Source organism: Arvicola amphibius, chromosome 5 (genome assembly GCF_903992535.2).
Source record: "Arvicola amphibius chromosome 5, mArvAmp1.2, whole genome shotgun sequence".
Taxonomy (NCBI): Eukaryota; Metazoa; Chordata; class Mammalia; order Rodentia; family Cricetidae; genus Arvicola; species Arvicola amphibius.
In genome coordinates, this window is record NC_052051.1 from 109,535,452 (window position 1) to 109,553,361 (window position 17,910).

At 46.5% G+C, this 17,910-nt stretch overlaps 1 protein-coding gene across 1 annotated transcript in view; it reads left to right on the forward strand.

Annotated features, from left to right (window-relative positions):
- Ercc3 (ERCC excision repair 3, TFIIH core complex helicase subunit) overlaps positions 1-11,328 on the forward strand; it is a 30,332-nt gene extending 19,004 nt beyond the window's left edge. Inside the window, exons 11-15 of the mRNA XM_038331181.2 lie at positions 2,557-2,653; positions 5,260-5,377; positions 6,590-6,708; positions 8,505-8,657; positions 10,920-11,328. Of these exons, the coding sequence (XP_038187109.1) occupies positions 2,557-2,653; positions 5,260-5,377; positions 6,590-6,708; positions 8,505-8,657; positions 10,920-11,051 (619 nt within the window). The 3' untranslated portion in view covers positions 11,052-11,328. The remainder of the gene's footprint in view (positions 1-2,556; positions 2,654-5,259; positions 5,378-6,589; positions 6,709-8,504; positions 8,658-10,919) is intronic.
- The last annotated feature ends 6,582 nt before the right edge of the window (positions 11,329-17,910 follow it).

Consider the following 17,910-nt stretch of genomic DNA (forward strand, 5'->3'; position numbering starts at 1 on the left):
GGCTCCTGACCTGACCTTCAGTTCCCATGTAGAAATGGGGAATCTGCAGTCTGCCTTTTGCATTGTTTTATGAAGTATCCAGTGCAGTGGTGTGTCCAGAGTACCTGGTGCCTGTCCTAGCTATTACTGTCACTAAGAAGCCCCAGAAACAGGCCACCAGTATTCCCAGAAAGAAAGCAAGGGAATGGCTCCCAGTATGTGGGGAAGTAGACGGTAAGGTTATCAGATAGCCTTTGCCCTTTGCCCTTTGCCCTGTGATGGAAAGCTGAAAACAAAAGAGACCAAGGTTAAGGGAGAATAGCCCCTGGCTGGTTCCTTTCTGCTCACGTCTTGAGGACTCCAGTGTTGTCCATTTTCAGCCATCAGCCTTTGGCTAGGCAGTGTTTTCATGGTTGTTCCCACCACTCTGTAAATCAAGGATTCTGCTTGCTGTAGACTCTGCCTCAAGATATAGACACTGAAGCAGGAAAAAGCAAAGCTGAAAAGGTGCTAGAATTCATGATGCTCACAAGTTTTGTTGGTACCCAGAAGACAGGCAAGAGAATAATGAGTTTGAGCCAGCCTGGCCACATTGTAGTTTCCAGAGCAGCCTGCAGTACCTGAAGCCATATCTTAAAACGAAACAGTACAAACCAAACCAACCAGAAAAACAAAACAAACAAACGAACAAGAGAAAGAATTGTAGAGAGTGGTGAGCCTGGGCCTGTACTCCAGGGGGAGGGAGAGGGAGGGTGTTGGTGAGAAGAGAGGTCTGCAGCACTCCGTGTCACAGGCCCACATGACAGGGCTTCCTTGGGTTTAGCAGCTGGACTTTGAGGGCAAAAGGCCAGACTTCAGCAGTCCTAACGGACAAGGATTGGTGAAAAACAGAGACAGGTTTATTTAGTCAGTGTGTTTTGGCCAGAGAAGCAGGAGGAGGTGTCCAGTGGCCCCAGGTTCATGCACCTAAGAGTTTGATGTGTTGAGACAAGGGCCAGGAGGCACACGTAATTAAGCAGTGTGATCCAGCATCCTTGTGTCAGCCTGGGCCTACATGGTGGCCTGAGAAGTTGTGAATAGGTGTTATACCTGGCTCCTGCAGGCTCACCAGCTCTAGGATATGTAGACAGTTATGCTCATAATCATGTGTGGAAGGGTTGTCTGTCCTGCAGCAAGGTTTTGTTCTTCTCCAATCCAAGGAGACTGTGAGTGTAGAGCAGTGACATCTTGTTTTTTCTTGAGTATTTTACATTTATTGAAAATAAATTATTTTCTCATAGAATATGTCTTGATTACAGCTTCCCCTCCCTCTTCTTCTCTCAGCCCCCCCTTCCTCTCCACATCCACTCTCTTCCTGTCTCTCATTAGAAAAGAACAGGCTTCTGAGAGAACAACCAAACATGACAAAATAAAAAATAATAAAATAGAACAAAAACCATGACATTCAGGCTGGACAAGTGTGCCTTCATCCTTTGCTAAGATGAGACAGTTCGGGTAGGCAGACATTCCTAAGCAGCTGTCATGGTGTCGTAGTCACTGTGAAAAGATGCCATGACCAAGGCAACTTATGAAAGGACTGTTTAATTTGGACTGATGGATTCAGAGAGATAGAGCTCATGATGGTGGAGCAGAAGGCGTGGCGGCAGGAACAGCTGAGCGTGCCCATCTTGATCCTCAAGTAGGCGGCAGAGGGAGCACTGAGAATAATAGGAATCTTGAAACCTCAAACCCACCCTAGTGGCCCGCCTCCTTTGACAAGGACATGGCTCCCGTCCTTCCCAAACAGTTCCACCAACTGGGACCAAATATCCAAACATAAGCACCTGTGGGGCCGTTCTCATTCAAACCACCACACATGTCTATGCATGGTCAAGTAGGAATTTATCCTTAAGAAAAGGACACAGGCCTGATGGTGGTGGCACACGCCTTTAATCCTGGCCCTCTGGAGGCAAAGGCAAGCAGATCTCTGTGGGTTTGAGACCAGTCTGGTCTACAAAAGCTAGTTCTAGGATAGGCCCCAAAGCTACAGAGAAACCCTGTCTCGAAAAACTGAAAAGAAAAAAGAGGGAGGGAGGGAAGGAAGGAAGGAAGGACAGACGGACGGACACAGGTAGACAGATCTCTGTGAGTTTGAGGCTAGCCTGGTCCACAAAGCTAGTTCCAGGACAGCTAGGGCTGGTATACAGAAAAAGCCTGTTTTGAAAAACAACAACAACAAAAAAAAAAAAAGGAGAAAGAAAAACGAGGACACAGACATAAAATGCAAGCAAAGATGCCAAGCTTGCATCCTGCTTTAGTTACCTGTGAGCCCAGGTGAGCAGTCAGTGCTTTTTCCAAAAGCGGTTTCTTTCTTTTTTTCTTTCTTTCTTTTTTCTTTCTGTTTTTCGAGACAGAATGTTTCTGTAGCTTTGGAGTCTGTAGACCAGGCTGGCCTCAAACTCACAAAGATCTGCCTGTCTCTGCCTACCGAGTGCTGGGATTAAAGGTGTGCGCCACCACCTCCCGGCTAGCAAAAGTAGTTTCTAATCCCCATGTGTGATTCTGTGTTGTTTCTAAAAACCCCTTGTTCTTCTCTAGACCTTACATCTATGGGCCCACGTCCCAGGGAGAGAGGATGCAGATTCTCCAGAACTTCAAGCACAACCCCAAAATCAACACTATCTTCATCTCCAAGGTATGTGGCACTGGGTGGTGGGCCTGTGAGGTGCGCCTGAGCTCTTGGACATGGTTCACACCTGCTAACGGCCTCCTGTGCTTGCTTTCCAGCCCAGGATGTCGGTTAGCGGGCAGCAGCTCTGGGAAGTGTGAAAAGTAACAGAGGGTTCTTATGTCTCACAGGTTATTTGTGGGGACATTTTGCTCCTTGGGTTTGTCCCACATCTCCCTGGGAAGTAGAGATTTAAATTGTATTTCCTTTATAGAAGGCACGAATGTGTGCTACCTACTGTGGCCAAAGCAGGTATTTGGTTGACGCTTCCTTTTTGGAGCTGGAGATGCTGGATTTGGGGAAGCTTCTGTCCTAGTGCCTGTTGTGCCTTGATGGTGGGTGGCCAGTGCCGCAGTGGACTTGGCCGACCAAGCTTCAGGGCGGTGTCACTGCCGCCATATGCTCCAGTGGGTTTTTCTTCTCTTTGTTTATTATATTCTGGTTTCTAGCACTTGCTGTCTTGGAACTCACTCTGTAGACCAGGCCGGCCTCTGCCTTCTAAGCACTGGGATTAAAGGCGTACACCACCCCTTCCTTCCTTCCTTCCTTCCTTCCTTCCTTCCTTCCTTCCTTCCTTCCTTCCTTTCTCTCTTTATCTATTTATTTATTTAGCTGTTGTTGTTTTGGCTTTTTGAGACACAGTTTCTCTGTGTAGCCCTGGCTATCCTGGACTCATTCTCTAGACCAAGGTGGCCTCAAACACAGAGATCTTCCTGCCTCTGAAGTGAGGGATTAAAGGATTGTTCCACCACTATCTGACCCAATGGTGTAAAACAAGTCTTTGTAACCTTTTTTCACTCGTGATCTCTTTTCACCCAAGACATTTTTATGTGTGTGAAAGGTCTGGGGCTTGGGGTTCAGCGGAGACTGCAGTGGATGTTCTTTTGTTTGTTAGGAGAGCCCTTACATAATGTGCACACACATAGATGGCAGAAGCGTGGCAGAGTGAAGTCCGGGAAGAAAGTTGCACCCCACAAGCCTGCTGCCAGGGAGGAGTGGGCGGGTCCAATTGCTAGGGCTGGGAGGTGTAGCCCTAGGTGCATTTGTTCAGTTCGCTGGCTCATGTTTTTAGAGCCTGACATCCTGAAGTCTGCACTTTTTTGGGAAGTAAGAATGGCACCTGTCACTCTCCTGGAATCAGGGTTCCTAGTGAGTCTGTTTACAGCTCATAAGCACATACGGGTCTGACTCTGCAGTGGCCAGGATCCCAGAGCCAACTACAGCAGTGGAGACGGTTGTTAAAGGTGAAAGGGAGTTCTCCCATCAGTGTGGTGGGCTTGCTTGCTGCTTTTATTGAAGATTAGATCTCAGCGGACACCGCAGGATATAGAAGATTCTATTGTAGGCTGTAGAACATTGTCAATGTTTTTCAGAGTTGATAGATTCTTTTTTTTAATAATTGTCAATGCTGAGAATGCAGTTTTGCATAAATACATAGTATGCTTGGGACCATTTCAGAAATTGTTGGAAATTCTGTTCTAATCCTAAACCCAAATTTACTGAATGATTTTTTTTTAAATGAAATTCAGGAGTTAACTATTAAAACAACAGTTTTTAAAATTAAGCATTCTAACACAAAGATGTACTAAGTCAACACTCACATGTTTGGGGATGATTGTAGGAAAATACCAAAGCCTTTGTTTTCCATAATTGCACCATCATAGACTAGCAGAGAAGTTTGTACGTGCAGTGGAGGTTTTCAGCAGCTTTTGTTTGTGTTGCAAGGTGAGGACAAGCACAGAGCACAGTGTGTGTGTTGTGTGTTTGGAACCGAGGCTGTCTGTAGTGAGAGTGTGCACTTAATAAACACTCAGAAACCTTTAAAATTATTTACTCACACATGTTCACTCATTTATTTGGGAGAGGGTGGCACGAGTTTGCTGTGTTGTATGTGGAGGTCAGAGGACAACCTGTGGGAATTGCTTCTTTCCTTTTGCTCCATGGGTCCCAGGGATTGAAACGAGGTCTTCAGGCTGGGAGGCAAGCACCTCAGACACCATAACCCATAGTTTCAGAAGCTGTCATTTAGATTCAGGTGAAGAAGAAGCTAAAGTCTAGAGGACAGGCGCATTTCCAGTCTGGTGTTAATGGCCGGGAAGGCACTTCCTGTTTGTGGCTGGGGACCTCTCCGGGCTGAGACCCCCAGCTGAGGAGCTGGTGCTCAGTGAGGTCTGTGTGCGTGGTGCCCTTCATTGTCTGTCTTGTCCCACCTGTGCTGCTGCAGTTGTCACCAAGTAAGATGGGTTTTTGTACAGACCCATTTCTGCAGCACTAAGAGAAAAGTTGTGGCTAGGTTCTGGAGAGGTCACTCTGAGGTCCACTGTGTCCCCACTGTCTGCACTGGCAGGCTCTTGACCAGAGGAAAAGAGGACGTGTCTCTAAATTATCCCCAATACTAACTTCGAGTCTCACCCAGGGATGGATGGGGAGGTAGCTTAGTGGGAGAGCACATGCTTGGCCTGCCTGAAGCCCTAATTCCACTCCCAGAATACAGAAATTGAGAACTTAAATCTGGACTAGTTGATGGTCTTTTGTTCTTACCGTTCCCTATGTGAAACTGCTTATCTCTGCAGGTCGGTGACACATCCTTCGATCTGCCAGAAGCGAATGTCCTCATTCAGATCTCCTCCCATGGTGGCTCCAGACGGCAGGAAGCCCAGAGACTGGGGCGCGTGCTCCGAGCCAAAAAAGGTAAAGGCCGCCTTTCCCCTGCTGCCTCAGGCAGGCTAGGAAGAGTAGGGTGAGCTGCTGGTGTGTCCAGTCACAGTGTGCTCTGTGCTTCAGAGCTGGGAGACCTTGATGGGAAGGACCCAAAGCAGAGCTCAGAGCCCAGAATCTTGCCACAGGGGTCCATGTTCTCCATGGTATCTTTAAATGGCTTTTATTTTATTTTTATTTTTGGTTTTTCAAGACAGAGTTTCTCCGTAGCTTTGGAGATTGTCCTGGAACTCACTCTGTAGACCAGGCTGACCTTGAACTCAAGAGATCTGCCTGCTTTTGCCTCCCAAATGATTAAAGGCATGCGCCAGCACACCCGACTTGATGATTGTTTTTACTAATAACTTCAGCGCCACTGGATCATAGCACCCTCTTCTGGTCTTTTTAAGTGCATACACGTGGCATCTACTCACACAGACATGCAAACATACACGTCAAATCAGAAATAAAGTCTGGAGTTGAATGCTGCTCTGGCCTCCACACTGCGGTCCTCTCGTGACAGCTGTCTCTGTTCCTACTCTACTGCAGTTCTTCAAGCTCTAAGGGAAGCCTCTTCTTCCCTTTAAGGCCTCCTGTTTCTACCACCGTATATTGTAGCCTTTCTGTCTGATTGCTTTCCTTCCACCTTACCATGCCAGGGTCTCCAACCTGAAAAGCCTGTGATGCACGCGTCTCGAGACAGCTAGGAGGCGACTTCATAGTTCCCAGCATGCATTGAGCCACAGCCATGCCTGAGGCTCTCTCACTGTACCAAACCTCGGTTCTGAAAGGAACTTGCTTTCCTTTGCAGACCAATCGCTGTGGCCCTTTGTTGGTTGTTTTAACAGGTTTCCAGGATCAAACTCGATCACCAAGCTTGGCAGCATGCGCTATTATCCACTCAACCATCTCCTTGTCCTCTTTGTTTCTGTTTGTTTTTAGGTTTGCCATGCTGGGGATTAAACCCAGGCCCTCTTTAAGCATGCTAGGGCAAATTTCCTACGGCCGAGAAATGTCCTCAGCCCTTTTCTCCCCTCACTTGATGGTGATCTTCAGAGCAGACGGAATGTTAATTTTGATGACATCCCCTGCAGTCAGGGCGATCACACACTGGGTAAAGAGCTTGCCCACCGCAGTGCTGGCTTCTAGCCGGGACCCCGTGTTTCAGCGGCTAATGTGGATTTCTTCTCACCTCCTTTCCTACAGGGATGGTTGCGGAGGAGTACAATGCCTTTTTCTACTCGCTCGTGTCCCAGGATACACAGGAAATGGCTTATTCTACCAAGCGACAGAGATTTTTAGTAGACCAAGGTTACAGCTTTAAGGTATGTGTTTGTTTACTTTTGGTTAGACGTCGACAAAGGTGGGGGCACCAGCCTGGAACAACACTCATGCAGGCTTCTTGCTCTTTCATCTCTGTAAATCGCTGAGGTAACACTGTACTGAGAGTCCTGAGGTACCAAAGCCCTGTAGTTGCTGAGAATCTGAACACCTGGGGTTCCTTCTTGGGTGTGCCCTCCAGGCTTGGAGATGTCTTCCTTAGCTGGAGAGGCCTGATCCAAGGTTCTGTTGTGAGGGATGAATGGAATGTCTTTAGAAGCCGAGAAGAAAACCCCTACTGCGGCCTACTAATAGGCTGTTGTCAGAATGCCACGCTCCAGGGTCTTATTTTGCAAAGACTATGTATGCATGGGTCTCTGTGTTAGGCTCTCTAAATGAACGGAGCTGCTGTGATAAGTGTGTTTATCAAAGGGCGTTCATTAGATTGCCTTGCTCTGTGTGGTCTCCGTGGGCTCAGTCTGGCCTGGTTATTTAATGCCGACTGCAGAATGGGACAGATGCACTGGACAGTGAGAGCAAGGGCGGGCAGGTCCCCTTTCCACGCCCCGTGCTCTGAGTTGCCACTAGAAGGTCTGGATCTTCTGGATTTAGTATGGATCTTCTAGCTTCAAATAGGCTGAGTGCCCAGCAGCTTGCTTTTAGTTCATTCCGGATGTAGTCAAGTTGACAGCAACCATTAGCCGTGTCAGGTGCTCCTGTGTCAGCTTGACACTCAGTCACATCTCCTTGTGCCACGCTGAAGTTCCAAAGGAGTGACTCCACCTAACGTGATCAGCCGTCCATGTGTGACCACATACAACACACATTGTGTCTTTTTTTAAATAGATGGCAGTCCCTTTCAGAATGCTGTTTTTCAGTGTTTGTGACAAATGTCCTGATACAGATTTGCAGCTCTTAACCACTGCTGTCATCTCATATGATAAGAAACAAAGAAAGAATGTACCAATATCTGCTTACTGTGTGTGTCTGCTCTTAAAATAGTGCAGAAGCAGCCACTATTCAGATGTATTTTCACTGGTCTCTTCAAGCATGGGTGAGATTTCCATTACTAGCCTTCAGTAGAACAACTCTGCCACACTTCTTTAGCTGTGAAGTGAGTTCCTTGGTCAGAGTTAATGCAAGCAGGCCAGCCTTTAGGTTCCTGCCTTGACTTCCCTCAGTAGCAGACTGGCCTGGGATGTAAGGCAGATAAACCCATCCTACCCAGCGGCTGCCTTACGTCAGGGGGTTTATCAAAGCAACACACATAAGACCAGGAGGACATTTTGCTTCTGAGAGAAAATCTGGTCAATTATTTTAAATTTTTGCTAAGTGTTTTGCTTGCATGTGTGTCTGTGTACCATGTGTGTGCCTAGTGCCCACAGGGGCAAGAAGAGGGTTTTGGGTTCCCTGGAATGGAGTTATAGATGGTTATGAGCCACCACGTGAGTGTTGGGGACTGAATCCAGGTCCTCTGGAAGAACAGCCTGTGCTCTTGTCTCCTGAGCCATCTCTAGTCCTGGTCAGTAAATTCTTAACATGAATAAAGTACTCCTTGTTTGGAAGCCCGGGTACCAGGTAGTGGTTGGAGTGTCCTTGCATGTACCTTTCCATGTCTTCCTGCCCTTCCTGGTTCAAAGATTCCTCTTGTGGTATGCCCATTTAGAGTATCCTATTCTCTGTCTTAACCAGTAGTCAAGCTCTGGTTGGACCAGTGTAGGTGGGAAGAGGTGACCAGGAGCAGGTGCAGTGGGGATTTGGAGGTGAGCACAACAGTCTGTGTCTGCCGTTGCTCCTGTAGGTGATCACAAAGCTCGCTGGCATGGAGGAAGAAGAGTTGGCATTCTCCACCAAAGAGGAGCAGCAGCAGCTCCTGCAGAAGGTCCTGGCGGCCTCTGATCTGGACGCAGAGGAAGAGGTGGTGGCTGGAGAGTTTGGCTCTAGATCTGGCCAGGTGAGTGGAGAGAGAGAGAGAGAGAGAGAGAGAGAGAGAGAGAGAGAGAGAGAGAGAGAGAGAGAGAGAGAGAGAGAGAGAGAGAGAGAGAGAGACAGAGAGAGACAGAGAGAGAGAGAGAGACAGAGAGAGAGAGAGAGACAGACAGAGAGAGAGACAGACAGAGAGAGGTCCTTCTGGAGGGTATCCACTGTATGTGGGCACATGTGTATATGCATAATACGCTCACACGTGCATGCACACACAAGCCTGTGAGCATGTGAGCAAGTAGGATTGGGGGGGGGAGCTAAAAATTCTGAAGAAACAACCCCATTATTTTTTAAGTGGTCTCCTGTATATGTATCATCAGATAGAGGGGTTTACTGCAGCAGTGACTGGGATCCCGTCTGTCCATTTGACAGCCTGGTAATATGGGGCCCAGGATGACAGTCCTGCAGCTCTCAAGCCAGTAAGTGCTATAGCTGTTGCTCTGGGCTTTCCTCCTCAGTGAGAGAGCTCAGCCTTCAAGGTGAGTCTTGAACTCAAACCATAGTTTCAGTGCATGGAAAACCCTAGAGTTCTCTAAAAAGACTTTGAACACATTGGTAAGCACCCTCTGGGCCCAGGCATGAACGCACAGTGTAATCAGTGGATGCATCATGAGGAGGAGTCTGGCCCTCTAAGGAGGGGGGGGGGTGCAACTGAATCAGCTGCTGCAGGAATTCCCGTTTCCGAAATCAGGGATAGTAAAGCCAGCAGGGAGGCGTGAGCGAGAGCATGATAGGCAGGCGCTCGCAAGGTCCAGCCGAGATCTTTCTCATGCCAGGCAGTCTGCGTGTTAGTTCAGGGTTGCCAAGGTGACCTTCGGATGTTAGTCCAGGTGACCCTGAGGTGAGCCTGCGGAGGACGTGGTGTGAGTTCTCAGGTGCCCCTGCAAAATTGGCTCTACGCCAGACCCCTGGCCTGTGTGGTTGTTGTTCACACCCATCTTTGTTTTTATTTTGTCTTGTGTTTTTGAGGTAGGTGTCACTGTGTAACTCTGTCTGGCCTGGAACTCAGAGAGATCTTCTGCCTCTGCTTCTCACGTGCTGGGATTAAAGGGTGTGCCCCCTCCCCAGTTCCACACCCGGCTTTGGAGCAGAACTGGCCACCCCCATTTTACAGACACTCAGAATTTGCCCATGGCTTTGGAGCTGAGTCAAGCCAGGATTTCCTGGCTTTCCCATTGGTTCACAGCCTTGCATCAAGTCTTAGTTGATTTTAAGAGACTCCCGCCCTAACTTCCTTCCTTCCTTCCTTCCTTCCTTCCTTCCTTCCTTCCTTCCTTCCTTCCTTCCTTCCTTCCATGTGGGTGTTTTGCTTGCATGTGTGTCTATGCACCACATGTGGGCCTGGCGCCCATGGAGTCCAGAAGAAGTCCAAGTCCCTTGGAATCGGAGTTACAGACAGTTGGGAGCTTCCAGTGGGTGCTGGAATTCAAACCTTAGTCTGGAAGAGCAGCCAGTGCTTTTAACTGCTGAACCACCTCTCCAGTCCCAGTCCACTCTTAAGATTCTGTGCAGGGACTGAGGATGTGCCTGGGTGACAAAATGTCTGCCTACAGTACCAGGCCCTGGCTTTTGCCCTCAGAACCACAAAAGAAAGAAGAGTTGTTATTAAAGGGAGCCGTTGTAGTGCTGTGTTCCGTCAGTGCCTGGGCAATGTTCTAGTCCCATTTTTCTTAGGAGCTGCAGCTGGCTCAAGTGATGCTCTTGTGCCTCGGTTTCCTGTTCTGTGGGTTAAGACTGTAGTTGTTGCAGGGTCAGGGGAATTAGTATATATGCAGTGCCTAAGACACAGAAAGTGGAAGGCAGAAGGCTGTTTTAAAATTTATTATGTGTATCTGTGTGCATACGGGTGTGTGTGTTTGTATGTGTGGAGGGCATATTTCTGGAAGGAAAAGGACAATCTTTGGAGTCTTTTCTCTCCTTGTCCCTCTTTGTAGGTTCTGGGGATCAAACTGAGGTTGCCCTGTTTGCACTGCAAATAATTTCACCCCACTCACCAGGCCACAGAGTGTTATTTTAAAAACAATGTATTGAAATGACTGGGGCTTCAGTGGTAGAGTGCTTACCTAGCATGCACAAGGCACCGGGTTCAATTCCCAACAGCACCACATGCGTGTAAACACACACATACAGAGAGAGAGAGAGAGAGAGAGAGAATTGAATTTGATTATGAATGTTGTAAGAGGTCCTTCCTTTGGTGATTAACCTTTGCCTGGTTTCCCCCTCTTCCCCACAGGCATCCCGACGCTTTGGCACCATGAGCTCTATGTCTGGGGCAGATGACACTGTGTATATGGAATACCACTCCTCCCGAAGCAAAGCCTCCACCAAGCACGTGCACCCACTTTTCAAACGCTTTAGGAAGTGACACCCACCCTGTTACTCAGTTGAAGACTGGCTGCCTGGATCAGGGTTGAAAAAAGGAGACTTCTTGTTCTTTCTCTCCAAGTCTATGCACTCTTCTACTGTTGATCTAATGCAACACCTATTAACTGACTGTGCTGAGAAACTATCACTGTTAGGGCTTTGACGCGGCCTTCATGGGTTGCCAAGGCTTTAAGAAGGAAAGAAAGACTGTTTTTGTTTGTTTGTTTTAAACTTGTTGAAAGTGGATCGTTTCTGTATATAAAAGTTATACCATTTAAGGCACGTTTGTCTTTATTCTGCTGCATAAATTTAAAAAATGGAATTGGTAGGTCCTGGAGCTGGAAGAAGTGGACGCCTGTTCCCATCTTCACCCAGAAGCCATCTCCAACCGACAGCCACTTGCAAATGAAAAGTTAGTGTTCTCCAAGGGAGTCAGTCTGGGGAAACAGACTCCTCTTAAGGGCAGGCCCAGCAGTAAGATGGCCAACATGAAATGAACTCAGTGGCATCCTCAGAGTTTCCCTGTCTCATAATTATGTCTCAGGGCTTTCCTTTCTGTAGTATTTAAAAAAATGGAATTTAAGCTCTGTATAAGTCAGGGCTCTCTAAAGGAACAGAACTGATGGAAATTGATTAAGCTAACTTACTTTGAAATATTAACAACCTGAGAGGTTTTAATATTCCACACTTGAGAGTCTGAGGACTCAGTGGTGGTCACTCAGTCCCTAAGGCTCAGTGCCTCAGCATCTCAGTCTGGAGCTAAAACTGTGTGTGTGTTGGGAGGAGGGGGTCATGGGTAGTTGCTGATCCATAGGGCTGAATGCCCGCAAACACTGGTTTGGATCTTAGCAAAGGAATCGGCAGCATCGGTAAAGAAGGCTGGTGGCAGGAGGGAAGGTCGAGCCAGCAAAGGGTGAGTAATCCTTCCTCTATCGGCAGCCACACCCTCTGTTAGATCCAGGACAGCAGATGGAGCCACACTTGGGGGCGGCTCCTCTGACGTGGGTTGCTTCATTTGCAGTTCTCTACAATTAGTGCATGTAATTTGAGGTAAGCCGACACTACAGACCAGTAGTGCATGCTTACTATTGATCATGAATTTGAAAGGATCTAAAACCACCTAGGAGGGCTGGAAAGATGGCTCAGCCGTTAAAGGCTGGGCTCACAACCAAAACTATAAAATCACCGAGGACACATCCATGGGTCTGTCTAGGAAGAAGTTTCTAGATTGGGAGAATTGTGGGAAGACCCACCCCAAACACTTGGCTCCATCATATGGGCTGGGATCCTGTACTAAAATACAAAGAAAAAAGCCGGGCACCAGCTTTGCTCGGCCTCTGCTTCTTGATTGGCAGCCATGTGAACAGCTGACGCCTGGTCCTGCCACCATGACTGACTGTACACTCGAACCTGGGAGCCCAAGTAAACCCCTTCCTTAACTTGTTTAAAGGTATTTTGTCCCAGCCATGGGGAAAGTAGCCAACACAGTTCCTGAGACTGCAGTTACAACACCAGGGGCTGCTACACGCTGCTCCTGCTGCCTGTGTGCTGCCCCTGTTTACTGCTGCCAAATGCTGAGGGATGCAGATGCTGCCAAACGCCAGGGCTGCGAGAATTCTCACCTCACTGCAATTGCTATCCTGTTTTAATGTGTGTGTGTGTGTGTGTGTACACACATGCACATGTATGCATGCACAAGCCAGAAGTTGATGTCAGCTGTCTTTCCTCCGCCACACCGCCTTTCCTTTTTGACACAGCTGTCTCACTGAATCGGGAGCTCACTAGGCTAGAAAGCTCCTGGCATTCAGCTGCTTCTGCCCGGCACCCAACGCTGGGTTATAAGCGTGCACTGCCATGCCCAGCTTTTTAATATAGGTTCTGAGTCTCAAACAGGTCCTCCTGCTGCAGGGCGGGTGCTGTCTACCAAGCCAGCTCCTCAGGCTGCTGTCTTTGCTGCATTCGGGTTCTTTTCTAAGAAGCTTTGCCTAGCTTGAGCTCTCAAAGTTTAAGGCTTTATAGTTTGATCTGTTACATTTCGTCTTATGTTCTATTGTGAGCTCATTGTTTTTTCTGTTACATTTCGTATTCTGATCTATTGTGAGCTCATTGTTTTTCAGTGCTGGGTGTTGAACCCGAGGCAGTGGACATGTTAGATAAGTGTTCTATCATTGAGCCATATCCTCAGGTCTTGAGTTACTTACTGTCTAGTGGATGGGCAAAGTCCTATTTCATTTTCTTATGTGCGTATTTCTAGTTGTACCACTTCCATAGGGTATTCTTTCATTCAAATTGTATTGGTTCCTTTTCCAAAAAGGAGTTAACTGTGGCTCTCCAGGTTTATTTCTGAACTCTTAATCCTCTCCCACTGATAGAGATGTCTATTTTTGTGCTAGTACCATACATCTTGGTTACGGAAGTGTGCAGGATAGTTTTGTATCAGTGTGAAGTAAATTAAAGTCATCTGGGAAGAGGAAACTCAGTTGAAGAATTGCCTCCTTCAGATTGACCCGCGGGCATGTCTACAAGGGATTGCCTTGATTAACAACTGAAGTGAGAAGGCCAAGCCCACTGTGCGTGGTGCCTCTCTGGGCAAACAGCCCTGGATTATAGAAGAAAGAAAACTGCACAAGTGATAGGAAGCCAGCTGGTGGGCAACACGGTCTCTGCTGCTGTGTCTGCTTCCAGCTCCTGCTCTGAGTTCCTCATCGACTGTCCTGGATGATGGACCGTAACCTGTAAGCCAAATAAACCCTTTCCTCCCCCAGGTTACTTTTGGTCAGAGTGCTTATTAAAGCAACAGAAAAGCAACCTAGGACACATATACCCAGGAGGAAGGTGTGGAAATGAGGAAGCCCGGCTTTCAGCTTTTCAGCTCTGTTTTGGTTGTTCGGAGTCTAATTTAAATACAATTTAGAATCAGATTGTCGGTTTCCACAAAAGACACTGTTCTGATATGGATTGCATTAAATCCATAGATAAGTCTGCAGAGTCTGCTGTCCTGATGACGTTAAGTTCTCGTGACTGTGGGTATCTGTTCAATGAGTCTCACAAAACCTTTTTCAACAGTGTTTATAGTTTTCACAGCCCAGGTCTTCAGTCCTTTCGTTAAGTTTATTTTGTATTCGATTCTCCCCCACTGCCTTTCTCTCTGTGTGTATGCATACAGAAATGCGCATGTGTGCAGAGGGGCAGAGAGTAGATATAAAAACACTGGGTGTTTTTATTGCTCTCAGCTTTATTTTTTTAATATTTAAAAATTTTACCTTGACAATGTCATACATGTATATATAATGATGTATTTAAATCATGTCAGCCCCCAGCTCTCTCCAGACCTCTACAACAAATCTCCCTCCCATTTTAATGCCTCCTCTTATAACCCATTGGACTCCATTAGTGCTGCTTGAATGCAAACAGGTGTGGGCAAAAGAGTGGGCAACCCACCAGTGATTCAACTACAGAAGATGACTCCTTCCCTGGCAGCCATCCACCGCCAATAACTCCTCCTCGGCCCCTCCCCCATCCATGATCTTGTGCGAGGCGCTCTAGCTGCTGTGGTGCAGTGACCATGGCGCGTCCACAGACAGCACTTCACACACTCCTCCCTGTCCCTCAGCGCTTCTGCAGTGCTCCCTGAGCCTTGCGGGGTGTGTACACGTGATACAGATGTCCCATTTAGGAGTGAGCCCTTAAAGTCACTGTCTTAGTTACTGTCCTATTGCTGTGAAGAGACAGCACGGCCAAGGCAACTCTTATAAAATAAAGCATTTAGTTAGGGGCTTACAGTTTCAGAATCCATCATCATCACGGTGGGGAACTTGACATTCAGCACAGATCACGGGCCTCCACACGGTGTCTGGTAACAGCACAGACCAAGAACACAGCCCCCTGCTGCAGTAGGAACTCAGACCCAGACATGGCCCTTGGAGACAGCACAGCTTGGATGTCACTGTGCGGGCCATTCGGATCAGTATGACCCCGTTAGCAGTGCAGCCCACAGCCATCAGCGTGGCCGCGGTGGTAGCACCTACCGCACACATCTATCTGCACGGCCTTTGGTGGTGGAAACTTGGATCCTGGGCTGGGTGTGGGCTCTCCCACCTGCCAGATTTTTTACTCTTTTATTTGCCTTTAATATCAGCCTCGAGGCAGGTGGGTCTCTGTGAATTCAAAGCCAGCCTGGTCTACTAGAGAGTTCTAGTACAGCCAGGGCTACACAGAGCCTCAGTCTCAAAAACAAAGAACAGAGACAGATGGTAGTGGTGCTCGCCTTTAATCCCAGCACTTTGGGAGGCAGAGGCAGGTGGATCTCTGAGTCAGAGGCCAGCCTGGTTTACAGAGTGAGTTCCAAGACAGCCAGGGCTAGCAAAACAAAACCAAAAACAAAGAATAGATTGGCTAATGGAGTGAATGCAAAATGAAACAAGCATTTCTGAAATAGCCAAAATTTAATATTTTAATGAGGTTGACTATATAGTTACCCCTACATTTTTAGTTCCTTGTATTCTATGAACTCTTACATTTAAATGATTAGAAATGGGACTTTGGAATAAGTCACTGTAGTATTGTTTCTGAAGAGTTCAAGAATAAGAATATAGAGATGTAGATCCAGAAATAAGAATGTAGAAATAAAGAAATGCAAAGTTGTAAGCCTAGGAGAATGAGAACAGGCTGTCAGCAGCTTTCTCGGCAGCTTAAGGATTAACTGTTAACAGTGGGTTACTTTACAAACCATAGCTCTGTCTGCAAGGTAGAAGCATCCCTCTGCAAACTAAGGGTCAGCTTTTAGAAAACTCCATGGCCACTCATGACCAAAAACTGATATGAGCTGAGTTAACTTTTTTTTTTTTTTTTTTTTGAGACAGATTTCTCTGTAGCTTTGGAGCCTGCCCTGGAACCAGCTCTTGTAGACCAGGCTGGCCTCGAACTCACAGAGATCCGTCTGCCTCTGCCCCCCGAGTGCTGGGATTAAAGGTGTGCGCCACCACCGCCCGGCTCTGAGTTAACTTTTAAATAATGGGATATACCTGACATTTGGTTGTGCATTTTCCCATACCCTTTCCTGCTACACAAAACGGGCAGTGTCAGGGGAGTGCAGAGCTTTGGTAAACACCAGCAGAGAGGGCCAGAAGAAGACAGTGGGCTAAATACAAACACTAAAAAAATCCTGTTAATGAAAATTGTTAAAAAGGGCAATTTGTATCTAAGTTTTGCCTCTTTTGTTCATTCCTAGTGCTTGCTTTCTGCTATAAGAAGGGGAGTTTGGAAACAGCCCATGGCTGCAGCCTCACAAGTCCATCTCTGGCTATGGTCTCAGCTAGCTGATAAACTTTTTGTGCCCCATGGAGATTTTTTTTTTTTTAATTTTTTACTTTTTTCCTGGAATAAAGTTTGCTTCTGGTTTAAGCCCAGTGGTGGTGGCACACATCTTTAATCCCAGCACTCAGGAGACAGAGGTGGGTGAACCTCTATGAATTAGAGGCAGCCTGGTATACAGAGCGAGTTCCAGGACAGGCTCCAAAGCTACACAAAGAAACCCTGTCTCGAAAAAATAAATAAAACAACAAAACAAAAACCCTGAAGTCTAGGAAAATATAGTCAGGTGGTGGTGACTTTTTAATCCTAGCACTCAGGGAGGCAGAGGCAAGGCAGATCTTTGTGAGTTCGAGGCCAGCCTGGTCTACAGAGTGAGTTTCAGGACAGCCGGAGATCACAGAGAAACTCTGTCTCAAACAAACAAACAAACAAACAAACAAAAAGCATGACTGTCGTTATTAGAAAGAGATGGCTCATATTTTTTGACTAAGAAGAGTTAACCCTTTTACTTTGTATATCTCCAGATAGAGTAAATGGAGTTAAAGTTTAAGCTAAAAACTAGATTATTTTGTTTTATATAAATTATACTAAATAATGAGAATATATGTATATATTTATAAAGACAAAAAACTTGAATCTTTCAAACAGATTTGAATAAGATAGGGGTTTAGGGTAAGCAGAGTAATAACAAATGAAAGGAGATAGTATTTTTATTTGTAGCTTCATTAAAATCAAGGCAAGTATTATTTTATCATTTAGCAATATGCCAAATGGAGTCTTTTATGTGATGTCCTCTCTCTCTCTCTGTCTCTCTCTGTCTCTCTCTGTCTCTCTCTCTCTCTCTCTCTCTCTCTCTCTCTCTCTTGTTCCCACTTATAGGGCCCAGAGAGATGGCTTATTGGATAAATCCATAAAAGGATTTCCTCACTTCCCCAAGACTCTGTTTTTTATTTTTATCTGATTGAATATTGAAGTTATTTTTATTTGATATTAATTTGGTGGTTCCAGTTGGCTTTATTTGCCCAGATTTCTATTCCATTATTTTACTTTTTCCATTTCATGTGATAATTTGCTTAATTATCTCTTACCCCCTCCCACTTTCTCTAATTTCTTGCAATTTGTTTGTTTAGAAATACTGAGTTGCTGCGTGGAATTTCTCATTATGCCTCTGATGTCAACCTTATCTTCTTCTTCTTCTTCTTCTTCTTCTTCTTCTTCTTCTTCTTCTTCTTCTTCTTCTTCTTCTTCTTCTTCTTCTTCTTCTTCTTCTTCTTCTTCTCTTCCCTAAACACTCTTTCTGAAGCAATAAAGAAATTGCGGTTGTTTCTCATTGGTCAAGAGCACATTCCTAAGGTAAGCAGTTAGGGAGCTGAGTCATTGCCGTGACAACATAAGGTGCCAAGGCCATAGGAACAAGAGCATGACCAGACAGGGTGGGTAACAGGGCCCAATGACAACTTTGAGACACAGATCCATTGTTACCAGACTGGCAAGTGAAGAACTGTCATGACCTTCCTAGGGTGTTCTGCACAGCAGCCTGGCCAGAG